At 42.9% G+C, this 12,022-nt stretch overlaps 1 protein-coding gene across 2 annotated transcripts in view; it reads right to left on the bottom strand.

The window, feature by feature from the left end:
* nrg3b (neuregulin 3b) overlaps positions 1-8,024 on the bottom strand; it is a 183,543-nt gene extending 175,519 nt beyond the window's left edge. The window contains exon 1 of one of the 2 annotated variants that reach the window (XM_044177709.1): positions 5,047-8,024. In XM_044177709.1, the coding sequence (XP_044033644.1) occupies positions 5,047-5,881 (835 nt within the window). In that variant the 5' untranslated portion in view covers positions 5,882-8,024. The remainder of the gene's footprint in view (positions 1-5,046) is intronic. The other variant, XM_044177706.1, reaches the window with a different exon arrangement.
* Between the last annotated feature and the right edge of the window lie 3,998 nt (positions 8,025-12,022).

The following is a 12,022-nucleotide window of genomic DNA, read 5'->3' as shown; positions in this document are numbered from 1 at the left end:
TGCACAACCACACTGTGCAGAAGCAGCCCTGCTTGGGCCAGCCTCAACGAACAAGCAGAGCGTGTCTCAGGAGAGACAGAGGGGCCTCAGAGGCAGCATGGCAAATCTGAGCCTGACCTCCCTGGAGAGAGAGAGAGAGAGGCAAACTGGATTTATATCTTTGTTTTTAATCCCCCCTTACACGCTCCACTGGTCCTACAGTAGTACTTTGTGCAGGCTTCATGTATAGTCAGGAAAAAACAAACAAAACAAAAAAAAACAGGGGCTTGCGTGTCAGGAAAAACATCCATTTCTGTTCTTTTTTTCTGAGATCTGAGAAACTCTGTGTTTTCCTATCTGGGAAAAAAAATCAGCAGTGCCACAATATCTGGCTGGCTTTTGACTTCAAAACTGTGTGATGCTAGCCTGTAATTCAGACTGAAATGGTATTTCGTTACCGCCGCAGTATTCAGTTTGACAGTGGCCTTTTGTTAAGCAGTTTGGGAGGGAGTTTACCTTGCCCACCGTAACTGAAGTATCCATCTGCTTGATGTCATTTTCAGGCGACACAGACTCTACATTAGCAGTAGCTAACAGAAGTAAGCTTTAACATGCTGATTGTCACTGTCATTTATGCTAAATTATTTTATAGGATAAAGAAGTGATAAACTCACTGTAGACACAACACAAAGGAAAACCTTTGCACAAGTAGTTCCAAGATGTAGGACTACCTATAAGCACTGAATCCTCCAATTTTTTTAAGTGCCAATGGAGCCAACTGATAAATTAAACCCATGGGAAGAACAGCATCAACATTTTTTCATCTTTTAAAAAAAATGCCTTCACTGCACAGCTGTTCTGATTTAATGGCTGTTGTTTCAGTCAGTTGATTTACAGGGGCCTTGATAGCTGTGTCTGGCTCTCACACAGATGACTTTCCCCAAAATGAGTCCCACCTATAAAGGCACTGACTGACTCGGTTGTTTCCCCAACTGGGGAAACAGCCATCGATTCAGTTGAAGAGCAAATCCAGACCATTGAATTACTCGACAAAAATTTAAATGTGGCTGGCGATTCACAAGTCTAGAATCAGGCTAGTGAGATGTGCATGGAATTACAACCACACTTCGCTAAGGAAGATTTCTTACAACCAAGAAGAGAGTGGAATGGGCCCTGAGCCAGCACAGCGCCCCATGGTTTCCCAACAGGCATTCATTGTGCACTGCTCCATTCGCCTGTTATTTCCCCACTTCTGAGCCAATGGGGCTTGTATGTAGAGAGCAGAGTCAGATACATAATAGCCTCAGATACAGAAAACCAGATGACAAATGCATAAGTATAGGCACACACACACGCTACATGCTTGACTTTGTGTTCACAAGTGTGCCAGTTTTTCTGCGTCTGCCCATATGCTCATGAATGCGAGCTGAGGAGCTAATGTATAAAGGAAGATAGAAAGCACAAAAGCAAAAATAGATGGAGGAATACAATGACATAGAGAGCGAACACAATAACCACAGGGAAAAAGGGAGAGTGAGGGAGGAAGAGGAGAAAAAAAAGACAAAAGGAGTAGGTAAAATATGCCATCATCCCAAACAGACAGAGCTTGTCTTTCTTCCAGGACATGGAGATTCATTTAGATCTTCAGCAAACAGCAGGAGTAGAGTGGGGAAAAAATCATGTTACTGCCTCCTATACTGTATGCAGTTGAGATTATCTGAAACCCGAGACCATACAGTATAATTGCATTAGCGCACTAGTTAAAATAAAATATGAGATCGCTTGGCTGTGGGTAAAGACAACTGAACCTGAAGCCATGTTTTACAGAGCATTTCATCAGCAGCCAGGACATTTTCTGTGTATCATTACACTTTAAATATGCTGTATTGCACAACTCTACATACTATTACAATAAGCTCAATACAGCCAAGCTTTAGAAGAAGCTGTATTCTCGAAACTCCGGGAGTTAGCTTCTGTTTTGCCCTTAAGATTAATGTGTTAGTGTTGCCATATAATATCGCACATAAATGCTGTACACAAGGGTTATGTGAATAAATATAAACAACACAGGGGTTGTGTGAATAAAAGTAATATCCAGAAAAGAGAATGCTTCAATATCTTTACCCATAGCAACAGTGTCACAGGGTAGAATAACATGACAACAAGGAGCCATTTAACACAAAGCGTAGCCTTGAATAAGACAGAATAAGCAATGACAGTGGTAGGGGTCCACTCTGAACACTAACTATTAAATTCTAGCCACAGTTTATTGTTTATTCGCACCATTCACACATAGTTTAAGTGATAACATGATATATTTATCAAGAAACCTGCTGACTATACAAGGATTTCTAATACTTCTTGATAGGCAAGAAGTAACTTATTAAACCAGATGTCTATTTATACAAACATCAATCAGCCTACAGTCATCAGAGACAGCAAATCCTTCATGTCTGATCCTGGGCCATGAGAATGGACTGTATTTGAGTAAGACCCTGAGCAATTTTACTACAAGGAGAGACTTCAATATAAAACATCATCTTACTGAAATGTCAACTGAAAAAGCCACATCCTGTCAGATCACTGTATCATTGTACCTTAGATATTTAAAATATCACTAATACGCTAAGTGAGTTACTTCACACTTGACATTTCCCTACAAAATGGGCATTTGCTTCCACAAAGTTTTGTCTAACAACCAAAGAGCTTTAATAATGCTTTGCTGCCATGGTGATGTTTATGGCAAACATGAATGAGAGTTTACAGCTTTCATCTGTTTTTCTATATTCTAGGTTCAAAGGATTTAGCTTGCATTTTTTTATTTTTTTTTTAAGATTTGGTTTACATTTGGTAACATCGCGTTTACTAAAATATTGGCAAAAATCTGTCCCCATTGATTTGAAACTCAGTGAGCATAGCAGAGATGTGTTTTGGTGCCTGTAAAGTGCCACATATTGCCTGACAGAGGGCCAAAATGTCAGCCCACTCTGCATGATGTCAACATGTAGGGTGGAGACTTATCAACAACATCAGCCTCCACTGAAAATGATTTGTATATGTGAAAGCTTTTATTAACTGAGGGCAGCTTTACTAAGTATGCTTCAGCTTTTGAAGGCAGTGCCCTTTTATAGTATACAGTACAAACAGATGTGGCCTGATGTTCACACAGGGGGCTGCCTGGTTTGGCAGCTTTCAGCTGTTTGGCAGCTCTCTGTCAAGTGACGTAATTGACTGTGAAGCAGTGGATTATGCTGCAGGAGGAGTCTGAGGACTGTCTTTGGGCATTTCTATACTTTTGTCACTACTGGAATCCATTGTTGCTGGGTGAATTCGAGCTGACCACAGCAAATGTCCTCCCTCATTTGGGAAGTCATTTTCTCCAAAGCTGCAAACAGAGTACATATGGTTTAATATCCAATGTCCAACCCAGCTATGCTGAAAATATTTTTGCCTTGTGGTAAAGGAGAAGAAAATTATGTCACTTGATCACTGTTTGCCTATGGGATTGATGCCATTGATATGTCCAACTGATAAACGAGAGGATACCATGTAGTCAACTGGAACTGCTGTCCAAACATATGACCCATACCAGAAATGTGGAGAAATGAAGGTTTCAGTGTTTGTTAACGTTTTGTCATTGCACTCTAGAGCACTTTGCTGAAAAAAACAACAGGGAACTCACAATTTCATAATTCACTCCCATGGTCAATCCATTTAGCTCATATGTCACATTTAGCATGACATGTTGATCAGAGTACTTGTTTGTCACTGGACCCTTTGCATTGGTACAACTATAGGAAGCTAAGGTGAATATGCAACTAAATATAGATGATCACGAGCCAAATCAAAGCCGCCAATTGAACCCCATGTTGCAACAGAATTTGGCAGAAAATTGAGCGTTTAGAGTTTTCAACATAGTCAGTACTCATGATTACACTCGCATCCTACCCCACCCACGTCTGAAAAAAATACCTTGTGATGTTAAAAACATGCCCCTTGTGGGATGAATAATCAGGAAGCATTCCTTCTTTACACAATGCTAAATATGCAAAATTCACAGCTCCCCTGCTTTATACCCTCTATCTCCCTCAAGCCTTTCCCTCACTTAGCCCACTCCATCTGCCATCTCTTTCTCTCCCATCTACTTGCAGCTCCCACTCTTCATTCCCCTTTGTTGTGCTTCCTGCATTCTCTTCCTTCACCATGCTCTTCAGCTTTATGTTGTTTTTCAAAGTAATTCTCCTCTTTTTCTCCATTTCCTACCTCATCTATATCCACTTGTCCTTTGCAACCTCGTTCTCATCCCTACATCCATTTTCCCCTCTGAGCCTTCTCTTTCTCTCGCTCCCTCTCAGTAGCTCTCTGCAGTGTGAAAACAGTACCTGCGACACTCTGCTCCCAGTATCCTCTCATCTAAATGAGATGTGTGGCCTTGCTGTATCTGATTCCTGTAGACAGGAGGTGAGAGCTAACCTTTCTCCCACTTCGACACCTCAGCAGCTCCTGTTATTTGTTTTCATAACACAAATATGCTGTCCTTAGTCACAGAACACATGACAAAGCTCTAACATCCCAACTCTAGCAGACAAAACAAAAAAAATAAATTCTTCTAGATGGAACCCTGCCTTTAATAGTACTTAAACCAGTGTGTGAAAAAAACTCCACCGGAGGTAAGATTCATATCGGATTAATGCACAAGTGAAAGATAAAGACGAGAGGGGTGAAAATACTGAGAATATCCCATGATATCTGTCTGTGCTAATGAATATGCTTAATGTTAAGCTGCTGGAGTATCCACTTTCCATGTGGATATAAAAGGAAATAATTTATATTCTCAGACCATGAGTCATATCAAAGCAAATCAGACAAAAGAGTTTCTTTTTTTCTATTTTTTTTTACCATGGATACAGTTATATGTGATAACTAGCCGCTATAGTGACATACCATTGTTACGGCTGTAAAGGCCCAGAAAAGAGCTCTTACAAAACACTCATCTCAAGTTCCACAGATAACCTCACACAACTGCACTCACTCACACAACTCCATAAACCCAAAAAGTGAACTTACGTGTTCGGAAGCGGTGGTGTGGGCGTGTGGCTGGGCCCTTGCCTGGGCGCCCGTGATTCCAGCGTGACGTGGGCTTGACCGGGGCTGCTGGCTGGGAGGTGGTTGGCTGCACCTTGGTGGTGGTCTTCACACTAGCTGTAGTTGTGGTGGATGCTGTAGTGGTGATGGTAGCAGAAGTCTGTCCTGGCTTTGAGTTGGCGGCTCCGTTACGTCCAGCGCTACTTCCTTTTCTAACAGTGCTGCGAGGGGTGACCTCCTTACCACTGGGTGGTGGGGTGAGTCGGGTGGCGCGAGTGGTGGAGGTGGTAACCACAGTCCCGCTAATGTGGGTGCCAACACGGTTGTGAAGGTGTGGGGCGTGGTTGCCATCTCCATTGGCAGTGCTGCCATTAGCTGAGTGGTTTGCTGGAGGCCCAGATCGAGTTCTTGGCGCTGGGGCGGTACCATCCGCAGCTAGCGGGGTGGTAGTCGAAACCATTGCTGTGGTAGAGGCAGCTGAAGTAGTGGCGGTGGAAATGTCGGGCCCCTTAGGCATGGCACTGGGTTTGGAGAGAAATATAGGGTCCTGTCCAATGCTACCTTTGGGATCCACCAAATCAGTGGGGACATAGTCTTGGACAGATCCCACCACAATCCATTTCAGCAGCATGAGACTGAGTCCCAGTCCCACAAAGCCCATTACCAGGGGCACGGCACACAGCCAGGTCTGCTGGCGAGGCCAGACAGCACAGGGGCCACAGCGGAGAGGGCCCGGGGCTCGGGGAGATGCCTGTTCAGCCCCTGGCTCCTCCAGCGTCATGGCTGCTAGAGTGCTTGCACCTGAGCGCTCACTCATCCTGCTGCTGGAGCTTTTCGTCTCTTAGGGTGTTCAGGGGGTCAAACAGGTGGCCAAATGATACAAGGGCATATACAAGGAAGGGGATGTGGTGCAGAAGAAATACTGGGCATCTTAAGTTAGTACCCACACAATGCCTAGCCTATATATCTACATGCACAAACATAAAACATGAACAATGCACAAGCACTCACAAGCATGAGCAGACACAAATCACTCACAGTCACTAATTAAAAGCTGGCACAGCAGTCAAATGCATACACAAGCAATATAACCTACACTCCCTCTGGCGGACAACAAGCCAACCAAACATACACATACACACACACGCACGCACGCACAAATAAGCACAAGAATATACACGCTTCCACGCGAGCACAGGTTATGGACAGGTGAGAGCGCGGAGCGAGGGGGCGCCTCACTGTAGTTGAGCGCTAAAGAAGCGATGATAATTCCCAGGATGCTTTACTCCCTTGTTTAAAAAAAAGGCCTACGTAGAAAAGAACGGAGAAGGATATCGATCCGCTTCAGACTAGAGCTGTAAATCCATGTGCGTGTGTGCGTGCGTAGATCACCAACCCAGGCTACGGCAGCACCCTTCTCCACTCTCAATTGGTTGATTATCGGCCGCATAAGGTCCTTAAAATACAAACCACCGATTCCTTTATTCTCTTAGGTTTCATTTGAGTTCATTTTACCTTTCATACATACATTAGAGAGCTTCCTATTTCTCTTGCAGGTGTCTTTGTCGGCTACTTCAACTTTGCCTCTAATAGCCCTCAGTTCTCCATGCCCGGCCACCCTTTTGGTCGCTCCAGCTGCCAGTAATCCAGTAAGGAGAGAGCCGGTGAAAGCCACCGAAAGTGAAACGAGGCAGGGCAGAAGGGATCTGATATGATCTGCCAATGAGATATGGGGGGTGTTAGTGGTGTCCGGGGTAGCGGGCTAAATCCAACTGATCCGGGTCCAATTCCTGCGCTGACCACCCCGCTCTGATTTCCCCGGAGTGACAGCCGTGTGTCTCCAGAGCTGTATGTCTGCAGTCCGCCACTGTGATGATGGATCCGGTGTTGGTGGGGGGGGGGGGGAGAAGAAGCCTCTACGATTCGTTTACCTTCGCTGCATTCCCACAGTGGTGCAAGCAGCAGAAAGGGAGATGGAGAGAAGAGAGAGGATGGTGGGAGTGAGGGAGGGAGGGGGCTGCTGCTCTGAAAAAATGATGCGGCGGCTGTTCTTGGAGGCTGCAGACTAGGGTGAGACAGAGAGAGGATGGAGGGGGGGGGGGCTTGCTCAATCCGCGGTGAGTGATGTGGGTTTCACGGCTCCTAACCCATCCGGCGCTCTCTCCGGTTCACCGCCGTCCTCAACACTCCAAAGTGAGGACTAGTGATGCCCCATCTCTCCCCCTAGACTCCACGGGTGTGGGTGTGCGCTGACTCCCTTATCAGCAAACCAAAAATGAAACAAAGGAAATATTCTGGTGGGTAGAAATAGGTAGGTAGTGGCAAAACAAGAGAGAGAGCATAGATGCGTGTTGGCTAAGCTCTGCAGCAGATGCAGATAGGAGGCAGAGGGAGGAGGCGGCAGCAACAACAGCGCACGCCACACACACACACACACACACACGGCGTGGAGAGGAGAGGCGCTGCCATAGACACACCCCAGGGAGCGGTGAGATGGAGGGAGGGAGGAAGAGGAGGAGGAGGAGAAGGAGGGAGGCGCCACACCGATGTCTTCCACCAGCGGCATACAAGAGCAAACAAACCTAACACCTGGCTCATAATTTATGGGCGAGTTAGAGCACTACTTCAACTTGATACTTCGGTGGGCAGTAGATGAATCCTTTATTTTACAGGTCACAAGGGACAGTAGTGCTTTAGACACACAGCCAGCCAGATTTTATAGGCAGTACGACTTATTGATATCAGAATATGAGAGGAAAAACACTCTCAAGGTACAGTATAATCACGTCTCCTTTAATTAGCCAGATTTGGCATTTGGTTTGTAATTATATAAAACCTGCAACACAGCAACCATGGATGGGTAGGGCCATTAAGGAAAGATATACTGTAGGTGAGATGCAATAGACAAATTGCTGTATGCACTATGAAACCAGCCAGGGGCACTTCACTGTATCACAGTAAGAGGTAAATTCAGGTTAAAACCATTATTGATTATTATTTACTTTTTTAAATGTACTCATCACAAATGAGCGTGCAAAAGGAGATACAATTCAATATCACTAAGGGTGCCTCTATGCTGTTACATTATTAAAGTAAAGTGTGATAAATTTCTGTTGTTGTAATTCCATTAATCAGAAAGTAGCTATTTTTAAACAAGTCGTGGTTGTTAAAGGGCTAATCAGACATTTAGATGTGTCTAGATCTGACAATTTTCTCAAAGTGGCATTGAATGCAGCCTCTTGTTGCTTGTAGAAGAAGACCCACAAATACAGAGATACTCTTTGGTTCCTCATTCATTGCATCTTCAACATAAGGTTGTGGCATTACACTATTTGAGGCTGCCATCTGCTTCTTTAGAACATGATCGATTCTTCTTAACAATGAAACTGGAGTATTTGCTAAGTTCAAGAAAATCATTTATCATCGAAAATGTGGATGTATATATACTGTAATAATAATCTTTAAAAATTGCTGTGTGTGTGTATTATGTGTGTGTCTGTGTGAGGATTAAAGAAAGTAGGGGAGAGTGAGAAAGAAAGAGGGAGGTGAGGAGAAAAAACAGGTAGGAGAGAGTAAAATGAGGAAAATGTCTGCTTTTTTCACGTGACTTATATAAGCATCTGCAATACAAAGTTCAAGATCCAAAACCTTGCAATCACTCCTGCAAAATCCCAAACATCATTCATTACTGTCTAAACTGCTTATGGCTCATCGCAAAAAAAATTAGATCCATTTCAAACTCTTCACTTTCCCTAAATGACTCTAATATTATGCCATTTTGAATTGTTTTCACAATAACAATTTGCATTTCCCTGAGGTTTGTTTCTCAATTGATTTTCATAAATAAAATGACTGACACAATTGTAGCACTGTGACATCTTTCATTAGCTGCGTACGATGAGTCTGACTTCATTATTTACTTTTTTAAGAGGTAATGTCCTGCTCTTAAGACGCCTTTGAACTTGACAGACTGTCTACAGTCATTTCCTCACAGGAATTCACTGTACTCTTTTTACCCCTCACAAGCATTTGAAGATTCTCAAGAAAAAAAAATCTGAATCATTGAAATATCGGTTTGACTTGTGCAACACTGTTTTTTGACTAAAGGGTTAGGATGGAAAGTTTCTATGAGATTTGCTTTAAAGTATAAATGCTTCAAAAATAAAGAGCTAAAAAGGGAATGGAAATTTTCACATTCAGCATGGGAAAACATTTTAGCATATTGTGTGCAGTTTTTGTTATATATTTGTCATCAAGTATGAAAAAAATTACAATACAAAATATGTACCCTTGACTATTAGCTATCAAATTAAACTTACATAAACAGTAAAACCTGGAATTAATTCCTAATGTAGATATTAAATAGTGATTTATTTTTTTTTAGGGTTTTGTGAGTGGTTCTGGTGGGGCAGGTGATGCAGGCACCAAGCTATTGATGATATACTCTATAATGTCATATTCACCTAAGACGTTGATGTGATTCAAGTCCCTTTAATACTATGGTCTATGACTAGATCAGGTGCCCATAATGTCCCGTATTCCTGAGTAGGGAGTTGGGAATTCACTTCTGCTGTCTGGAGGGCACCATTAAGGTCACTGCCCTTGATAAATGTCCATTGGTGTCAGTTAAAGTTCATCTCATTGCTATCTCAATTGTCCTGGTCCTGGAGGGTTGTCACCAGAAGACTATATCGTTTCATCTGGTCCATCTATTATGGTCTGCTGGGTAGCTGCAGGCGTGTCCACTGTGTCAGTTACCCTGACTAGAACATATCCAAGAGGCCTCTCATGGTCTTCTTTCCACTCCAAGGCTGTCAGCTAAACCACTGTTCCTCTAGAGCATGAAGAATTGCATGAGGCCTTCGGGAAGTAATGGGTGACCTCTCGCCCTCTGCACCCTCCCTATGACTCCACTATCATCCAGTCTCTACCCTAAAGAAAGCTGAAATTGAAGAACATGCTGCTGGCATGTAATTCTTTTGCTCACCTATCTCACTTTGAACTGTTGGCATAAATGATGGCAACGTCTATATTGATTATTGCCCCCTGCATAATATTAAAAATCAATGTCTTCTCCCGCTGCTGGTGTCTGCATTTGAGCATCTCCAGGGAGCCACTATTTACCAAGACCGATCAGCAGGTTGTGTAACCTTGTGCACATCCAGGCAGAGACATATCACTTCTGTTGTCACTGTGAATACTTGCTCCTTTTCTCCAGCATGGCAAATGCCAAGGTTTGTATTTGTGTTCATGGACATCATCCGGGCATATTCCCAGAACAAACACGAGCATGTTCAGCATCGGTCTAGTGCTCAAAAGACTTTTGGACAACAACTATTCCTCAAGCCAAAGTGGTTGAAAGAATTTTATACTGTTGTGTCTTCAACCTGTGATGCATCCTCATGGCTTTCTGAATGTGTGGAGCCAGAAGAGTTGAATGCAATCTTGGAATGACCCCAATCCAACTCTGTAAAATAGGAAATAGGCGCTTAATGGGGTTCACCAGTTTCTACCAGTGGTTCAGTGGGAAGCTTAGTACTATTGATGCTTCCATTAAAGCACTTTCTAAGATCCCTACCTGTTGCTGCTGAACTGTAGAAGCAGACCAGGCCTTCACAGAGCACAAATGGAGCTTTACTCAGGCTAAGGGAATGATTAGTCCACATTGTTGTGGACTTCCATTTCTGGTCTTCTTCTGTCAGCCAGGAAAAGTCATGGTGGTCATTGTGGATAGCTTCTCCAAAGCTATAAAATTTCTACTCATGATAGCAGCTCCAATTACCCAGTATTACATTGGGTTCCACAGGATGTGGTCTCTTTATTGGCGCTCAGTTAATCTCTAATTTCTGGGTTTTCTTTTCTCTTGTAAGTGTCGCTAAATGTTTCCCCTTGGCCTTCTACTCTCAGTTAAATTAGCAGAGAGGGTTAATCAGGAGAAACCACATTGCACTGCCTGGCTGCATCTAATCCATCCACTTGTAAATCCTACCTCTTGTGGGATCAATGCACTTGCCAATTCCCCTGCAGGTCTTGTTCACAAGGAAGTCTCCATTTGAATGTCGGATGGGTTAACTGTCAGAGCAGAACCTATATGCAGAGAGAGCAGAGGATCTTGTTAGGCAATATGTCTACTTCTGAAGAAGAGCCAGAGTTGCCCTGTTGAATGCCAGATCCACACATTCCTGACAGACTGACCAGTGACGCAGACCAGGACTTTATTATAATGTAATGTACTGAAAATTGCAACAGTGAACAGGTGAGAGCTGACTCCTCTTCCTGGACGTTTGGTTCTTCAGTGGTACTTGGGGAAGTTCATGAGTAGACTAACATAGATGGAATGTCACATCATAACCAAAAGCATGGCCCCTGTTTGGGCTACAATTTGTGGCTTATCTCATAATCATATCGAAAGAAAAATGAACTTCTTTCAAGTTTTTTTTTATAGCAGAAGATGTTATAAGTGAAAAAATCAGATATCAGGTTTTTCATATTACCGAATGCCAAAAGTCTCATAGAATAGTGCCTGGCTAAACAATAATAATAATAATAATAATATAAACTTTATTTATATAGCACTTTTCTTAACAATGTTACAAAGTGCTTTACAAAAGGAAATAAAACCAGACAAGGCAGATACAATGAGAATAAGGCCAAAGGAAATAAAGAAAATAAAATGAATAAGATCAAATAAATAGGAATAAAAAAGTAAATAATGAAAACATATATCAAACATTTCCAAAAGCTTTCACAAAGACAAAAGATTTAAGAAGAGATTTAAAAGAAGCTAGAGACCTCAAACGAACTCCTGGACCCTGCTTCATCACCAAACTACATGTGTAGTAAACACTTTTTTCACAGGTCAGAGTGACAGAAATCTTTTCTACTGATACTTTTGCGAGTTCGATACATACCGGGTCTGCACTATTATGTACTGCCTCCAGGAAGTAGCCATATGCTC

The sequence above is a fragment of the Siniperca chuatsi genome, linkage group LG20 (assembly GCF_020085105.1).
Source record: "Siniperca chuatsi isolate FFG_IHB_CAS linkage group LG20, ASM2008510v1, whole genome shotgun sequence".
NCBI classification, from domain to species: Eukaryota; Metazoa; Chordata; class Actinopteri; order Centrarchiformes; family Sinipercidae; genus Siniperca; species Siniperca chuatsi.
The sequence above is the reverse complement of the archived record's forward strand: the minus strand, read 5'-3'. Positions and strand labels throughout refer to the sequence as shown.